General features: G+C 34.0%; 1 protein-coding gene across 5 annotated transcripts in view; it reads left to right on the forward strand.

Moving 5' to 3' along the window:
- NECTIN3 (nectin cell adhesion molecule 3) overlaps positions 1 to 19,477 on the forward strand; it is a 134,544-nt gene that overhangs the window by 62,103 nt on the left and 52,964 nt on the right. For 2 of the 5 annotated variants that reach the window (XM_043449088.1, XM_043449089.1), the window contains exons 6-7: positions 12,005 to 12,143; positions 14,746 to 14,830. In XM_043449088.1, the coding sequence (XP_043305023.1) occupies positions 12,005 to 12,143; positions 14,746 to 14,830 (224 nt within the window). Of the gene's footprint in view, positions 1 to 237; positions 3,321 to 12,004; positions 12,144 to 14,745; positions 15,124 to 16,011; positions 16,189 to 19,477 lie in introns of those variants that run through there. The other 3 variants (XM_043449086.1, XM_043449087.1, XM_043449085.1) reach the window with 3 other exon arrangements.

A 19,477-nucleotide genomic window follows, 5' to 3' on the forward strand; every position in this document is an offset into this window, starting at 1 on the left:
GCATAATTTTTCACTTCCCTTATGTGATTGGTAACTGACTTAGTGTCAATTTTGTTATTTAAAAAATATATATATAGAAGTATCACTACCCTCTGATCTTAAATTAAGAATGAAAAACTATTGTTACTATGAATATATTTTCATTAACTGTGCTGTCTTTTCAGCTTGCTGCTGAATCAGCCTGCATTGACATTCTTTGCCTTTCTGTGTCTTGTCTATCTTTACTTTTTCCATTAGATCCTCCTACTACTACCACCCTTCAGCCTACAATTCAGTGGCATCCCTCAACTGCTGACTTCGAGGATCTAGCAACAGAACCAAAAAAATTGCCCTTCCCATTGTCAACTCTGGCAACAATTAAGGATGACACGATCGGCACCATCATTGCTAGTGTAGTGGGTGGGGCTCTCTTCATAGTCCTTGTAAGCGTTTTGGCTGGAATATTCTGCTATAGGAGAAGACGGACGTTTCGTGGAGACTACTTTGCCAAGAACTACATTCCACCATCAGATATGCAAAAAGAATCACAAATAGATGTTCTTCAGCAAGATGAGCTTGATTCTTACCCAGACAGTGTAAAAAAAGAAAACAAAAATCCAGTGAACAATCTAATACGGAAAGACTATTTAGAAGAGCCTGAAAAAACGCAGTGGAACAATGTAGAAAATCTCAATAGGTTTGAAAGACCAATGGATTATTACGAAGATCTAAAAATGGGAATGAAGTTCGTCAGTGATGAACCGTATGACGAAAATGAAGATGACTTAGTTTCACATGTAGATGGTTCCGTAATTTCCAGGAGGGAGTGGTATGTTTAGCAACCACTAAATATGACTTAATGTACAATGTTTCATTCATACTAGTTGATCATTTTCAGATTGTTCATACTTTTTCTTGGGGGAAGAATAAGCTTTTTCAACTTGATTTTCAAGCTTACTTTTTATATTCTGATTTGACAAATGGAAATGTAAAATCTGGGTTCAATGTATCTGAGCTGCTTTACAATTTTTTTTCAATGCTATACTACTGTCTCAAGATTTAAATTTTAATGCAGAGTACTTTATTGGTCTGAGGCACACAGGTAAGAAGAAATGTCAACATTAAATGTATGACTTTTTGGTACAAAAATTTAAAGGAACAAAAAAAAAAAGGAAACTACCTTGGCATTGTGTATTAAATGTTTACTTAAGACTATATAATCTCAAGTATAATGTTTGTTGAACATATACCTCTCAAAATTTATCACCACTAAATGATATTACATCTAAATTGACTATAAAACTAATTCAAGAAATGTTTATATATATTTTTAGTATACAAAAAATTCAGCTTGATGAAACACCTTTTCTTTTCAAACATTGTTTTCTATGTTTCTATACAAATGGAATCTTTACCTCTGCATTTTAATGAGCCTTGCCATAATTACTGTAGAGTGGCTTTTCAAAGGTATTTTGTTGCACTAAAAACTGTGGTAGTAAACTCGGTGAACATGATGTGTGGAAGAGCATAATTAGCTGATCAATATTTTTGTCCAAAATACATTTAAAAGTAATAAAAACATGCCTTTTAAACATGATAATTATTACAATTTTTTTTCATCTCTGGAGGACAATGCTTATATTGTCATGCGAACGTTGGTACATGAAGTGGTAGTTTGTTTTAATGCTTTATGTGCTAAATAATAATAATGAGAAGATGGTACATAGTTTAATAGAGTGTAGAGAGGGCATTTCACTATATGGAAAACCATGTAAACAAGCAAACAAGCATTGGAGTACCATTTTTTAAAACATAAGACAGATGTTTCAGATAAGAATCTGTGCAAAGAATGTGGTAGACCATCTTGTTTTAGTCATTTATTATTGATGTTGTTCAAACGGGTAAATATATATAGGAAAAAGTAGAATAAACTTGGAAATTTGAGATTTAACAAGAAAAAAATCTTAGTTATAGAACCTGTCACTAACACTTGCTGATGGATGTTGTCAAACCATCCCCTCTTTTCTCCTAAATGTTTGTATGTGTTTCAAGATTTTTGTTTTTCCAATTAAAACTGGAAACATCATGAGGTTTTTTGTTTTGATTTTTACATAATTAAGTTTATTCTTTCCAAAAATCATGCATCTTTTGCAAAAGAAATCTTTCCTAAATCTTCAAATGTGGATCTTCTTTGTGAGGTAATTAAGCTGCTTCTGCAGTGGGATTCTATACAACTGTAATAATGACAACTATTTTGTAACCCGTAGAACATATTTTTCCTGTTGATTATTCATTTGAAAAAAGGACTGTAGAATTGCCTTTAGGTGTTTTGCCATGGAATTGAAATAGAAGTTAGTAGGAGAACCCTAAATTGACTTATTTTGTTAATAAAGACAAAGTAGTTACTTTTTTTTTTTTTTGCCTTCTCAACCTACCCCTTCTCAATCCTCATCAGATCTAAAAAAAGATATTTTTTTAAGGCAAAGTTCTAACATGTTCATAGAATTTTGCAAGTAGTGAAGGCTTTAATCTCAATGATTATAACTTAGTTTATTTTAACTAGCAGTATTTTGTGGAAGTTTGAAATCTATTTTCTTTCTCTCCCTCAAATGCTCAGTATAGTAAAGTATTGATTAAGGGTACAATTAGGTAAAATTCGCTGATGTCCTGTTGAAAATATTTGTTTTAAATATAGTTTACCACTGCAAATATTAAGACTCTTTAATCCAAATCATTGGAAGAAAAACTTTCTTGATAATACTCTTACGATTGAAGTGACTTTTAATTTAAATGTTAGTAATAATATGGCCATAGAAAGTGAATCTGAAGCTTTTTTCCTTTGGAAGATGTAAACTTGTGCCTTTTTGGATCAGAACCTCATCTTTGGAACAGTGGTCTGAAGTGTTGTATGAATTTGAGAAGGGTAACCCCATTTAGAACATCGTATGAATCTCTCTCTGAGTCTGATCTGAAGGAAGTCAGCAGTGTTTCAGGAGCTGTGTTTAAAAGTATAAATATCTGCTTAGTGATCGTGAATTTCCTTTTCAGTTGTGGTCATTGTGTGGTTAGGGCTTTTTGTTTGTTTAGTTTTTGCTGGTTTGTTTTGTTTTTGGCAGTAGAGGGTGACATGGAAAACTGCAAGTGAGTATTTGATATATTCTGTATCCTTAATCCAAAGCATTTGGCAAGCTAAAAGACTTCAGAATTTTAAGAATTTGCTACTAATGCTTAAGACTTTCTGAAGCATTGCACTGTTGTTTATTAGAACTTTATGTATGTTTACTGTACATAGAGACTTGTTTGTAAACATAGTCATATTAATAAACATTTTGTTAAATTAATTTTGAATATCAGTAATGTACACAGCTGACTGATGAGTTGAACTCCTACTCTCTTCTTGGAAAAGATGGCAGAATAGTTTTACTATATTTTGGCCATGTTTATATTTATTACCTTTGTATTTGGGCTGGTTTTTCATTTTTGTATTCGCTTTAGAGTTTTCTTTCACACTGGTTAAAATACTTGTACAGTGGAGATTAATTCAACTCTTTTTCCCTTTTTTTCCATTTTTATTGAAATGTCTTGAAACTAATAGGATAGGGGTTAACTTTAAAAGTGATATTTGAGAAGTACTTTATAGTTGAAAGATTTAGTATTTTACCATGTGCCTGAAAGGTTTCCATTTGATAAGTCTAACATTAAAGAAATCGTTAAGCTTTTTCAGTAGTAGTATTGCTTCTGATAGCCATAAATAGGAAAGTTTTATAATGGTATCCCTGGCTGAATGTTTAGCACAAGAGGCTGTAGGAAATATAATGTATACGTGCAAAAATTGAGAGAAATGTAGCAATATTAGATGTGAAAACATCTATTTTGAGTTTGATTTTGCTTTTGGTAAATACTGCTAAAAACAAAAGTATGAACAAGAAGTTATTAATGTGTGGAAGTAATCAATGTAAAGTATAAGAAAGAAATGGTGCCCATATTGATTTTTTAACAGGAATTATTTACAGATTGAATTGTTTTTCTTATTTACTTGTTGATGTATCATCCATAAAAAGCTCCTTTCTCAGATTTTTGGTATGTTGGGATATATTTAATTTTGATTTGTACCAGGGATTTTTTTTTAATCAAGTTACTTATCCGGTGGTAGCCCCAATAGCTGCGCAACAAATCTTTAAATAAAAGTTTTTTAAAAAAATTCTTTAGAGGCATATTTCTGTAACAAGTGTATGGTTATGGATTACCTTCTTTGTCCCCAGAGAGAGAGAGAGAGTGTTTGCGTGTGTGTGTGTCTCTGTAATCTAGTTCCCTTTAATTAATGATGTTTTGTGGAATTAGAAACAGATTTAATTTCTCTTTCCAAACAAAACCATACCAGGTTAAGGATACAGTTAAATAAAATTTGAGGAACTGTTTGGGTATGTTAACCATTATAAAATTTACTTTTAATTAATCATAGAATTCCTATTTCATATATACATATAATCAGTAACAGTCCCCACAGTCATAAATTGTCTTATCTCTTTAGCCCTAGCAGTTAAAATGTTTTAAATGTTTTGCTGTGACTTTGACATCAGTTTTTTATATATTAATTTTCAGTTTGGAATTAACAAATTCCATAAGATATTTTTTAAGTTGGCATTTAGTGTTTTTACCTTACAGCTTATGAGCTGCTTCAAGTAGGAATAACATTGATTCTTATTCTTCTCCTTATTCTGACCTTAAAAATTATAGTACAGGGATCCCTGGCAAGCCAGTGGTTTAGACTCTGTGCTTCCACTTCAGAGGGCTTGAGTTCAGTCCTTGGTCAGAGACCAAGGTCGACATGCCCTCACATGCTGCATGGTGTAGACAACAAAATAAAATAAAAATTAAAAACTTGAAAGCCTAAAATATTTAAACTAAAATAAAATTATGATACACTTTTCCTCTAAACTTGAAACTGTTTTAGAGCAAGCAGCACAGTTTTTTTTTCCCCCCAAATACGTACAATTTGACTGGATTAAGTTTGATTTCATTCTTATTATACTAATAAAGACTGGATTAAGTTTGATTTCATTCTTATTATACCAATAAAAATTCATGCACAAAAGAATCATTGAGTGTGTACAGAATATACCAACTTTTGTTTTTAGATTGTTTCTATTAATGCATTTGTTTTCTTCTGTTATCTTCCAATAAGCACTGTTTTTTAAAAAAGTGTATCTACTTTGAATTGAGTTGTGATAGATTTCCATCAGGAGCTTAAAACCAAGAATTGCTTACAAAAGCTTTTGCTGTATACCTACGTTTGGGGTCATTTCTTTTCTTGAACCTTGATAATATCATGTTCATTTCGATGTTGAAGGATAAAATGATTCAGTTTTGTGATGTTTTATTTCAGTTGCCTTGGGTTGGCCACAGAGTTCGTTTATATTTTTCCATAAGATGTTACAGAAAAAACGAGAATGAACTTTTTGGCCAACCAACTGGCTGTTTATTCTGGCTGGGCACTGTGGATGAAACCTAGTGAAAGTTTAGTACAGTGTAAGTTATTCTCAAAACTTGAGACTAATTCAAGACCTCATTCCTGTTCATGCATATTATTTCTACATGGACATGATACCCTAATTTTCACAGTCTCAGTTATGAGAAATATCTCAGGAAAAACCTCGTGTTGAAGGGACAGTTTGATCTAAAAGTTAGAGGTAACAAAACCTAGAGGCTTTGACTTTTTAAAAAAATTATTTAAAAATATGCACAAGTAAGACAGAATAATGAAGTGAGTGTTCATGTCCCTGCTTCAGTTATTGTCCATTCATGGTCAGTCTTGTTTCATTTAAACTCCTGTCTGCATGATCCCTCCTGCCATTATTGTTAGTTCATCTGTTAAGTATGTCAGTCTGTAACTTGAAGGATAAGGAACATTTAGAAAAAGTAACCATAGATTCATTACTCTACCGAAATGAATCATTCCTATTATCAAGTATCCAGTTACTGTTCAAATTTCTAATCATCTCTTTTTGCAGTTTTAGCTAGTAACCAAATATGATCCATATACTGGTTGGTTGAAATGCCTTTTAATCTGTGTGTTCTTTATGTGCTGTTTCCCACTCCCACACTTCTCCCATGCAATTTCTTGGGAAGAAATAGCTTCATTTGTCCTGCAGTTTTCCAGTTTGGATTGTGCCAGTTGCTTGCACCTCTTGCTTGCATCTCCTGAGAGATCTAGAGCCTTGACAAGATTAATGTTTAATTTTTGGGAGCAAGATTACTTCTTAAGTGGTGGTTTGTTCCTCTATCAGGCACATAGTACCTGGTTTTCTTGCACAATATTAGCAACAATTTGATGCTCAAAGCCTAGACTTACTGACAGGGAACCTACATAACATCTAGATCTATTAATTCTGTTTTTTACCATACCATGTACTTTGATGTCTTAGTAACTATGTTCATGCTGCTCCCTTGACCTGAAATTCCGTTTCCTCCTTTTGCCATACTGGAAAGTCAGTCTGTATTCAAGGTCCAGTTCAAATGATAGCTTAATGAAACTTTTCCCTTCAGAGTTAATAACTGCTCTTTATAATTCTTTTTTTTATCAACTTACATCTCCTCTACTATAATATTACATTATTCTAGTTATTATCTGTCTTCTCTAGATCAGTGGTCTTCAACTGAAAAGACTATACGTATCAGTTAAGAATTCGTATGTACTCCTCATATGTAGAGTTTAAATTATATGTGTGCTACCATAGAAGTTTGCTATATGCATTATAAAATACTCAAAAGTGAAAATTTTTAAATTTGATTAACATTTTTAAAAGATTAATTATTTTCACTAAAAGAGGAATCTTTGAGTAAATAATATAATAGTACCTCATTTTGAAAGTTAACTTTTTTCCTCACTAAAACATTTTTGAGAAAAGCTGTATGATTGAATGTGCTTCATTTGTTTTTTCACCTTGGTTTTACACTTTTTGATTCAGTGATTGAGTTTTAAGTCCATGTTGAGTTATTTTGACACTGGTTTTTATATATGAAAGCTCAGTTACCTCTCAGAAACAAGTAGATTCAAATGAAAGATGTACATTTTTAGGGACCTTAACAGTTTTCATCCCAACTACTGTTTTTAGCGCTAGTCTTCCTGTTCATGGTGTTTGGTTTTCCATTGTCAATGCTAATCACCCTCACATTAGCTGTTTCAGCACAGTATGGGTTTAGGGTGAGGTTTGTTGTTAGAGAGGAGTGAATCTAAATGTATATTTTATTTGGTTTCTAATTAGTTTATCTGAGGGGGCTTGATTTGTCACATCTAATTAGGTTTCCATGGTTTTATTTCATAATGTAACATGCAGTTTAGGTGTTAGGAGTAAGATATTTGCATTGCCATTTTGGAGGATTCTGTTTTATTATTTGTGCCTGTGTTATTGGTGTTCATCTGTCAGTTCTTTGCAGGAATGACATTTGCCAAGAGTGAACGCTTACTAGTGTATAACGTGGGTTCGTGCTGACACCCTCACTTGGTTTATGAGTCAGATGTTCACTTGTCACATAGAGCACCCATGTCATGCCTCCTTTACATTTTTGGTTTTGTGTTAAATCTAGATAAAGTTTTAGTTCAGCTGAGCTCCCATATGTCATAATATGTCTCTCACAAGATGCAGACTGTGATGAGGGGAACAACCAAGTGAAGATGTGACTGTCTACTGTAACCCGGGACTGTCCGACTCCACACTCCCCACGGGATATTCTGGGTGCCCTGTGCGGCCGGTGCCCGCTGATGCGTGGACCTAGCAGGGCTGCCAGTGCCGACCCACATTAGTACAATGCCGGTTTTTATTAAACGCCGGCTCCCTCTCGTTTATTCTTAGATAAGTGATCATTTCTGTCTATACTTCACTGGAAAATAAATAATTTTATGGATTGTCCAACACTGTTTGAGGATTTTGTTTTCTATGGTGAGGAGAGGGACTGTAAAAGTTACCCTTGCATTCCTAGCACTTAGAACAAGACCTGACACAGAGTAGGTTAGGATTGGTAATTTGTTGGATGAAAATCTAAGGAGACCCTCCTGATCCAAATAGAGGACCTTCTTTAAAAAGTAGTGAGATAAATATATGGATGGATATAGAGGCTTAGATGTCATATTGAACATATAAGTGTTAAAAAGGGCTTTTTATGAAAAGTGAGAGTGGGGCATATTTAGGGGAAAATTGGTAATACAGTGACATGTAGTATGGGAATATTTTTGTATTTTACACCCAAATAAAATTTGGGAAGATAAGTTTGTAGAGTATCATATTAAGCTGTGAATCAGTTGATGGGGATTACATAAGTTTTGGTGAATGAAATGAAGAAAAAGGGATGAAACTTTGATGTTTCAGTTAACTGTTAAGATTTGGTGTTTTAACATAAGTATAATAAGGGACTATAGATTTCTGTACTCATTTTAAAATGGTTTTAGCAAATTGCCAGAAACACATATTTTAGTCTATAGAATAGTATTTAATTTCAAAACTATAAAAGTGCCTCAGTCTCAGATGTGAATTAAGTAGGCACATGTTTGAATAGCTTTTATGTAGATTTTATTCACTTATATACACAGTGATAACATGGACTTTAGTTCAATCTAATATCTGTAATATTTATATTTTTCAAAAAATAATGAAAGTTATTGGTAACTGGTTTTTGGTAGTTTTCTCCATAAGACAAATATATGGTGTCTCTATATTTCTATGGATAGTATACTTCGGCTGTACTGAGAAATGCTGTTTTTCTGTTTTTGGAGGTGGTTTCCAATGTATATGGATTCATAAGCTGCCATGATAACAGGAATATGTTCTTTTGGGAGATGTGCACCAATCCTTTAATGCTAAATATTTGAATGTTTGTCCCTTTGTTTTCTGCTGCTTCTAAACATATAATTAGATTTAGTAGAACATCTCCTTAAGTGATGGTAAGATAATGTTGCTTTATGTCAATCACTCAGTAAACTAGCTTGATGTTTAAAAATACCAAATTTTTATACATTGGCTTACTTAATTTTTTTTTTCCTTCTGGTTTTGTTGGAGTATAGAGACTATGTAGATTATGTGGGCAGGGATGTGGGGAGGCAGTGTTGGGGCTAAATTCTCAAATTTTGTCAAAAATCTTTGACTTGAATGCAAAAAATTTCAGCTTTTCATTTACATTTCATACTAGTGTTCATCACTTGTTAATACCTTTAAAATCTTAATCTCTGAAATGTATAATTTCTTCTTTTCTTAATTAAAGATTTGAAGAATTGAAAAATCAAAAAGGAAGCATGAAATTATGGCATGTATATACTTGACATAATTAGTTTACCTGTGTGGAGTAGGATATCCAGTTGGTAAATGGATTCATACCTAACTTTTCTTCCAGTTTCTTATTTTAGCACTTACTAGCATGTTCTCATACTAAGAAGAGGCGTGCAAAAAGATGTTAGACATTATTAAAGGATAATGGGAGCCAAGTGAAATAAATATGCTCAAATATTTATTGAGATAGAAGGAAGAGTGATGGTATACATAGAGTCAACTCTCAGTTATGGAATTCTAAAGCAGGACAAAATTAGATAAGTAGACCATAATTTAAATAAGAATCGTATCTATTTAGACTTCAGAGTTAACTTCAGGATATTAAAAATAGTACATTTTCAGAGTTAGGATATTAAAAGTCTGATTTTGTTTTATTACAAAGCACTACCAAATTTAATAATGCTAAGGTTAAATGAAAGGCTTTCTTTTAGGAGATGTGAGGTTTGATGAATTTATAGTGTACCTTGAAAATCTTAATTTGGACTAATTACATTCAAAAAGTAACCTGAGTGTTTGAAAAATAATTTCAGGAGTATTATTATAAACAAGTTATTTTTAATTAAGTTATTAGTAATATAATCAAGTTATTATAAATAAGTTATAAATATATTGTTATAAATATAAATACTATTAAATATTATTATAAATATAGTATATTTATTATTATAAATAAATGGTATAACTTTGTCATTATCATCAAAGTAAGAACACTCAAATTTAAATTCTCCATAGTTGGGCAAAAGTGATAGGGTCACTTTACTCCTTAGGAACAGAAAAACATCTCTTAGAGGGAAACTTTAGTGTGAAATAGGTAGCATACTTGACACATGAGGATTTTCTCAAATAACCTTTGCATTGTCACCTTAAAAGGTTTCAATTGGCCTATTGTTAAAACCTGAATACGGAACTATAATTTATATGGTGGGAAAAAGTGATAGTATAGATGAGAAGATTAGCCCTAAATCAACCCAAGGCTCTTCTACATTTATAAAAGCAGAGTATATTTGGCTTGGTTTTCAATTTTTTTTCTCATGTAGCACATATTTAAATGGAGTTAGTACTGGTTAGAGATAAGAGCAACAATGAATGATGAACCAGGTATGTATTAGCAAATAAGGGTAACATTTTGAATGATGAAGCTGGTTATATTGGTTACAATAATTGTGTATTTTTAGATTCTATTCAGTATTTGAGTTATTGTTGAAATTGGTTACTTGGCACTCATTGGTATGAGATTTTTAGTCTAAAATAAAACTAATAAAATGACATGTTAACAAACCCAAGATGTTAGTTTGCTAGGAAATTTGTATAATTGGTAAAGAAGTGAAACATTCTTTTTAGCAATCTAAAACATCACATGACTCACATTTGAATAAAAACAGTTGAAAAATACTCCTAAATACACTATATTTGGAAATGCTATGATGGTAAGTAGGTGAAATATTTCAAAACTGATAGTGCTTTGATTCTATTTAAATTTGTCATGTCTGGAGTCCAGTAGTAACTATTTAAGGATGTATGTGAACATCAGTTTACTTGAAGACAAAGAGCTCTTTATTTCCAAGTAGGGGACCCAAAAGAAGGGATTATGTTAGATGTTGCAAAAAACCATTCTTTCCCCGAAAGGGTAGGGTAGAGGTTTATAACATTGTCCTAACCTAGCTTTATTTCATGCTGTGTTCTCTCCTGTTCATTGACTGACTGACTTTGGGCAGAACATTTGCTTTAGAACAGAAGTATCTTCATTTATAGAATGTTCTATTGAATATATTGAAGGTTTTTTGTAACTGATAGGTCATTCTGCAAAATTTAGTTATTGGATGTAATATGGCTGAAATTGTCAAAATAATACCTATACATAAGGATTGATGGTTTTGTCATATCCATAATACTTATATTTGAAAATAATTTTAGTAAAGTCTTTTACTTGGGAGTTCATAAAATACGGTGACTTTTTTAAAAAAAATTGTGTGAAATGCTAACTACTAAATACATTTTTAAAATCCTTTCTTAGAAAATTTTTATGATACAGGCTGGAAATGAGAAATTGGTATTCAGAAATTGTATAGTGTGTAGCCAGGAGATGGGGAAGAATTTATATAATTTTGTAGTAGAGACACTATCTTAAAAGTGTACTATGTATTACATGTGTGTTAATTAAGGGAAATTATCTGCAGCAAGTACTGTTTTATTCACATTTCTGTTTTAAAAACTTAAATTTTGCAGTGTCAGTTTTTGACTGTTTATTATTAGAGCCAGGATATTTTCTGTTTTCTAGTGTTATTTTGCCCTTTCTTGAAGATTTTTGGTTTCTTTAATAGAATTTCTTTTAATATAATAAAAGCTGAATATTGTGTTGGCTAACTGCATTAAAGCATACTGAATATTTTTTGTTTGTTTATCATCTTTTAGAATAAGAAATTAGTTTTCACCTTCTTTGCTTCTTAAGACATTCTTTGCCCATAGACTGTCGATTCACTCATTCATACGTGACGGGGGATATTCTTTTCATAACTTTAAAAAATTAAAGTTGGAGTACTAAGGTTACATCTTGCAAAGTGTTAGCATTAAAAAGTAACATCAAGTTTGGGGTCTTCTGAGCTTATGGTTGAATAACTTTCTTGCACATTGTAGAAATCAGAGGACAGGAATGTGAGAATTCTTTGTAAAATTGCTTGAAAGACCTAATTTTTGTTACTTTACAGATGTTCCATTTAAGCAGACCTCTTCTATAGCCGTAGCTGGAGCTGTAATTGGAGCTGTCCTTGCCCTCTTCATCATTGCCATCTTCCTGACTGTGCTGTTGACTCCTCGAAAAAAGAGACCAGCCTACCTCGACAAAGTGTAGGTAACTTTTTTGCTGGTGTTCAACTATGAAAATTCAGTATGTGTCAGTCTTTATCATTACAGCTACTCATATGAAAAGTGTCTGAGGGATAGAAATAAAGATAGGTATCTGTAAGATGGCTAGTTTTATCAGAAAGTCTCAAACTACATCTTGGTAAATAAACAGTTGCAAGGGGCTATTAGAGACAAGTATATTCCTTTTTTTTTTCCCTACAGTATATTACACATCTTTGCAAATGGTAGCATAATAACCCTTTATGTTGTCCTGCCTTCTGAGTAAAGATGCGAGTCTTCAATGAAGTAGTTGAAAGACAGATACAGAAGTCTTAGAAGTTTACTTCTTTAGGTTGTATATGCCTGTCTTATGTATAGATGTAACTTAACTTTCAGCTGCCAAGTCATTAGATACGTTGAGTTTTAAAGTTCTTATCTTAAATTTGATTTTGGTGAATTACAAAATGTGCATCTTTTTTATTTAAAGAGAAAGGAATGTTTTGGACCTAATCATTAGAGTTATAAAAAAGAAATTGCACTTTGTTGTATAGTCAAAAGACTTATGTCCCAGTTCACTTAATTCCATCAGCAGCTTTTGTTACTTCACCTGTGAAATGTAAATAATACTTTTCCTGCTTCCCTCTCATGGCTTTAATAAGAGTAGAATAGATGATGTTGTTTATGAACTGTGAAGTTCTATACAAATGGCATTATTTCTTGTGTGGTTATTAGTGTTTTTATATGAAGATATAAGGCTAGCTCTCAAAGGAAGTACTTCTGTCTTCATAAATGCCTTGTGTATGTCTTTGCGTCTCTAATCTGGCACAGTTAGAGAACGAATCTTTTGGGGTTAAGGGCACCTGGGTATTAGTCTCAGCTCTGTTATGACCAAGTTAATAGTATGACCATGAACGAATCACCTCCATGAACCTTGGTTTTCTCACCTACATGACTTATGGCACCTTGGAGCTATACATTTGCTGTAATTTTTATTACATTAAAGGAAATAATTACTTTAAATAAAAGAACTGTAAAGGACTCTTCCAGTCTCTTACCTGCAAGACCGAATTTCTTTAATATTTCAAGAGTAACTAACTAGTTTGTGGTTAAATTTGTATTAGTTGCTGAATTATCTCAAGCTCTTCTATAATTTCAAAAACATACTTTACTAGTAGGCTAGTAATACATGTAATTTATTTTATTGTTTGAATTCTAATCATTTAAAATATTATTTCATGACCACATTGAGAAGTTATTAGACTACTGAGAATTTTTAATTACTTTGGCCTCTATAGCTTTCATGCTCTTTATCTCTTAATATAGGTAAATTTTTGTTTGATTTGCTAATCTTAATTACTGAAAAGTAGTTATCTGTGATCTTCAAAAGTAAGAGTCTGTATAAAAAGCTGCATTCTAAAATGCAGAAAGCTACAAGATATTTTTAATTCTATTTTTGTCATAATATAACAATTTAAAAATATATGAAAATACTTTTTTAGTAGTTTAGGTCATTTTGGCAAAGGTAAATGCATTCCCCGAGGATATAATAGTCTGTTTGTTTCGGGTGGTAAGATTTATAGTGGTTTGTAGACTGAAAATCTTAATTTACATGATCACTGTTCTAAGGGTGACCATGGCTTTTGAAAACTAATTTTAGAAGTGTTTCCAAAATGTAGTATAAACTTATTTTTTCATAACCATTTTAAGATACAGTCTTGTGTGTGTGTATGCCAAGTCGCTTCAATCATGTCCTCCTCTTTGTGACCCTTATGGACTGTAGCCTGCCAGACTCCTGTGTCCGTGGAATTCTCCAGGCAAGGATACTGGAGTGGGTTGTCATGGCCTCCTGTGTGGGATCTTCAAACCCAGGGACTGAACCCGTATCTCTTATGTCTCCTGTGTTGGCAGGCGGGTTCTTTACCAGTAGCACCTCCTGGGAAGCCCTACGTCTTTCAAATCACTGTTATGACAATTTGGATGAAAGTGTTTTCCATCACACAGTTGACTATTTTAAAATGTTGGTACGCATGGTCAAGTGTGAAAAATATGCAGTACTTAACTAGTCATTTACTAGTGCTGCGCTTAGTCGCTCAGTTCTGTCAGACTCTTTGTGACTCCACGCATTGTAGCCCGCCAGGCTCCTCTGTCCATGGGGGTTCTCCAGGCAAGAATACTGGAGGGGGTTGCCATGACCCCTCCAGGGGGTCTTCCCAACCCAGGCATCGAGCCCAGGTCTCCCGCACCGCAGGTGAAGTCTTTACCGACTGAGACACCAAGGAAGCCATTATACACTAGATTGCTTGCTTAATAACAGTTTTCAAAAAGTGCTTCTATATGAGTTGCTTCTTTTTTTAATTTTTTGAAGAATTGTTTATTTCAGATTACTCCTAAACATTAGAACCTGTAAAGCTAGTTTACTTTTTTCCAAATATGATTAATGGAAATGTAAGAACTGAATTAAACATGTATACTAATACAAATATTAGTATGAGGAAAATATTCTCAAAACTTAAGAGACTCTTGATGGCTCCTCCTCCTTTTTTTGTTTTGTTGTTTTGTCTTTTGTGAAATGTGGTAATCATATTTTTTAAACTTTTTCATGCAGGATCGACCTTCCACCCACACATAAACCACCTCCTATGTATGAAGAACAATCTCCCCCTTTGCCTCAGAAAGACCTTCTATATCAAGTAAGTATCCTTGAGTACACTTAAAATAAAATGAAATAAAATAACAAATACGAAGTAGTGTTTGTTTCAAATTTTTCAATAATTATTTCTAAATATTGTTTAGTCATTATACATTAAGTATTATATAATAATTTCTGTGAAACATTCAAGGAATCAAATTTAGTCTACAAATTGGATAAAAGAAGTTATGGCTGGTATAGGTAAAACAAATCAACACTGTATTAGGAGTACAAATTTTTGCTTAAAGGCTATGACTGAAGACTTATTATTAATACAGTTTTATTGACATACAGATCTATTGTAAAATATGCATTTTCCTATAAAATAAAAGAAAAATTGAATTTTAAGGCTTAATGTGTGTTGGAGCGGTTTTTCTCCTTGGCATATGTATTTTGTTTCTTTTCAGTATATGCAAGGTCTAAGTTTTTGCTTTTTTTTTTTAGCAACAAAAGGTTTATATTCTAATTTAAAATATTGGGCATGAATATTGGGCCCCAGTTTACACTGATGATAGTTTAAAGTTTTTCTTAGAATCAGTTTACAGAAATTCATGTGAAAATACTGATTCAATCCTTCTTAGATTCTATATCTAAACTAATATGCTCTACTTGGGAAAGTTTAAGCCAATGGAATGTTTGAATACTTTTATTCTTAAATTTTGGAGAAGGAAATCACAACCCACTCTAGTAGCCTTGCCTAGAGAATACTTTGGACAGAGGAGCCTGGTGGTCTGCTGTCCATGGGGTCGCACAGGGTCGGACACAACTGAAGCGACTCAGCGTGCATGCATTCTTAATTTTAATTTTTTTTGTTTCTTTCCTCTATCACCCATGGGACTCTAACCCCATATTGGAGTTTTATTACCTGAAAAGCTATTTTGGAATGTTTTTCTTCTAAGATATGTCCTGTATCTTCAGCTTGAATAAGGCAAATCATTTGCCCAGTGATTAATTATTTAGTTTGGAGGAGAAACTTAGAAGGAGTATTTCTGTTTCGATGGTCTCAGCTTCTGTTCCTTGGTTGACTGTCGAGTCGGTCTACTGCCCGAGTGTGGGGCGGGGCAGGGCATCTCACAGCAGGTGCACTCACTGACCCTGGGCGCCAGCTTTGTGGTCTTGCACGACTTTGGTGTCCTAGACATGAAGGCGACCTGTCTTCTCAGAACTGTTGTTTTCACACAGAAACACCTCACATCTCCTTTGGCAAATGAATTAAATTGGTAAGCAGTGTGAAATGTCAACAAAGGATTCAGCTGGAGGTGGTGTTAACTGCTGCAGATGGATAGGATAGCCGCCTTCTTCCTCTACAAAGCTGGAAGTTACCTGAGGGTTTCTAGATACAGGTGAGGGGATAGTTGAAGAAGGTTGTTAGTAATTTTTAGTACAGCCCTAATTGCATATAATTTTATTCTTGTCCATAAAATCAACATATTATGTTACTTTTTATTTAATATTTTCAAATTAAATATTTATAAAAGCTTATGAATTGAAAAAAATGCTTGGCACAGATCATGCGACCTGGTTTGAGTTAAGAAAATATATGTAAGTGCTGCTAAATAAACACAGAGGGAAGATTTTTCTTGGATGATTTGATAGTGCTGCAGACTGAAATTTTTATCCTTGGAGTCAGAGAAAGCTTCCTGGATGGATCAGTTTGGAAGTAGGATTTTTGATGCATGTGATAAAATTACTCAGTTGTTGATTAGAATAAATTTCATTATCACAGGCATAAATCTAGGTGGAAATGAACAGTTATGTGAAAGAGTAATGGAAATTTTAGAAAGGGAATTGGTGGGACAGCATCTGCAGTGGATAACACTGGACTTTTAGAGTCAGAGACCACCTAGGATCACTGTGACTTTTTTCCTCATCTGTAAAATTAAGCAAGTGAGGATTGATTGTTTCCCTCTTCTAGCTATTAAATTGAGTCTATAAGATACTGCTAAGGGTCTGCTGGTTGTGTGATTTTGCTTTCTGTTGCTGCTAAGTCACGTCAGTCGTGTCCAACTCTGTGTGACCCCATAGACGGCAGCCCACCAGCCTCCCGTCCCTGGGATTCTCCAGGCAAGAACACCAGAGTGGGTGGCCATTTCCTTCTCCAATGCATGAAAGTGAAAAGTGAAAGTGAGGTTGCTCAGTCATGTCCAACTCTTCGGCGACTCCATGGACTGTATAGCCCACCAGACTCCTCCGTCCATGGGATTTCCCAGGCAAGAGCACTGGATGGGGTGCCATTGTCTTCTCCAGTCATTTTGCTTAGGAGAGTCAAAATGAGTTAGAAATGAAATAATTCTTAACTCTATAAAGGTTTTAAGAATAATTGAAGCTAAAATTATTATTCATTAGTAAGATAATTTGTTGTGATTCATACATTATAATGTAATATGTTAATTATATGGCTGTTTGTGTTTTAATTAATGTTGTGATGCCAAAATGCAAAATACACAGAACTGTTTCCTGGTTACCTAGAAATCTATAAGTGTGTAATTACTATCTAATTAGCTTCATGCAATGATAACCATGCTGCAATAGTAAACGCCATCATAATGTTCTGCTTCAGTAGATAACTTGTCAACTTTAAACTTGTGAGGTAATTCCTATTTGAAGTCAATAGTCCTTAGTCCTCACACCAGGCCGTGCTCCCAAATACCACCATCGCTTCTTTTAAGAAAGAGAGTCCCACTTGTTTCACCCATTGGTGTTCTACCCTTGGGAAACCACACAAAGGAAAAGTTCCTTACTACTTATATTTGTGTGTGTTAGTTATTCAGTTGTGTCCAACTCTTTACAACCCCATGGACTGTAGCCCACTAGGCTCCTCTGTCCTTGGAATTCTCCAGGCAAGAGTACTAGAGTGGGTAGCCATTTCCTTCTCCGGGAATCTTGCCAACCCAGGGATCAAAGCCGGGGCTCCTGAATTGCTGGCAGGTTCTTCTGTCTGAGCCAGCAGAGGATATTACCAAACCCATACCTGAGGATTTTCACTCTAAGTATAAGCTGGAAAACGAGACCTAGTATTGTGGAGAGGCAATTTCCTAGAGTGGGAAGGGAACTATTACCACACTGCAGAGAAGATGTATGTATGCCCACAAAAATATAAAAGGAAGGAAATAAAAAGAGGAATGTCTTGCCTGGTGGTAAAGAGTAATTAAGAAATACTGTGGCTGATTCACATTGATGTTTGACAGAAAACAACAAAATTCTGTAAAGCTATTATCCTTCAATTAAAAATAAATAAAGGAATATGAAAAAAAAGAAACACCACCAGCTTGTTATATTATTAGTTGATAATCCTACAAAAGTGAGTTGTTGTGATCTTTTACAGACCAGGAGCTGGGGACTGGAGTTGATGAAAGAGAAAGAGCAATATCCCTCGGGTTACGTGGAAAACCAATAAAGCCCACACACAGGACTTGTACCGCTCACGAAGACTCAGGGCGTCCTCTCAAGGAGGTCCTGAAAGCCCAGGCAAGAAAGTGAGCTTGATAGGTTTCCACACTCCAAAGAATTAGCCAGAGACAGAAAGAAGGATGCGAGGGACCCAAGTCTGTAGTGGAACAAGGATATTTTATTAGCAGAAATGCATGTTTATATATCTTCAGTAAAATGATTACTCACCCATTAAAAAGAATGAAATCCCACTAGTTGCAACAAAGTGGATAGTCTATTAAGCACAAGGTCGCTAAAGAGAGTCACTGAAGAGAATCCAAGCAGGTGCTCCGTCCCGTGATCTCAGTCCTGAGAACTGCCTGCAGCTCTACTCATTCCTGTATTCCAGGAACTGATAAGGAGCAGAGAGTCCTTGAGCAAGGACACACAAAGGGAGAAAATGCAGCATGTTGGCTCCCTTAAAGTTGAGCGTCCCCTGACAGTGAGTCTCCATTTAGGTAACTAATATTAACTCATGACATTAAAATATACTTTACCTTTTTATTATGGCTTATTTTCTTAACATTTTAAGTAATACATAAGTATATTTTTGGTATAAAAATGCGAATAGTACAGATATTTATAGAGTTAACTAGTAAAGTTCTCTTTCATACCCATATTCCCAAATATATTATTTTTTCACAGAGGTCACTGTTGTTACAAATTTATATCCTCCCAGACTTTTCCCCACATGTTTACTTTGAAGTATACATCATCCTTGTTTATATCTACAAGTAGTTTAATTTTTAAAAAACATAAATGTGATCATAGAATACATATTGTTCTAGAAACTGCTTTTTCCACTATTACAAACCAGTATTTTTCAGAATGACTAATGTTGACACCTTAATCAGAATCCTCTGTGTTACTAAAAAGGAAGATTCTGGACCACAGTTTCAGTTTTACTGAATCAGAATCCCAGGGGTTGGAGACAGTGGGCATTTTACCTAGCTCACCGGGTGAATTTGGACTTCCCTGGTGGCTGAGACGGTAAAGCATCTTGCTTACAATGCGGGAGACCCAGGTTCCATCTCTGGGTCGGGAAGATCCTCTGGAGAAGGAAATGGCAACCCACTCCAGTATTCTTGCCTGGAAAATCCCATGGATGGAGGAGCATGGTAGGCCACAGTCCACGGGGTCCCAAAGAGTTGGACACAACTGAGTGACTTCACTTTGACTTTCTTTCCAGGTGAATTTTAATGCACATTCATGTTTGAGA

This window comes from Cervus canadensis, chromosome 27 (assembly GCF_019320065.1).
Source record: "Cervus canadensis isolate Bull #8, Minnesota chromosome 27, ASM1932006v1, whole genome shotgun sequence".
NCBI lineage: Eukaryota > Metazoa > Chordata > Mammalia > Artiodactyla > Cervidae > Cervus > Cervus canadensis.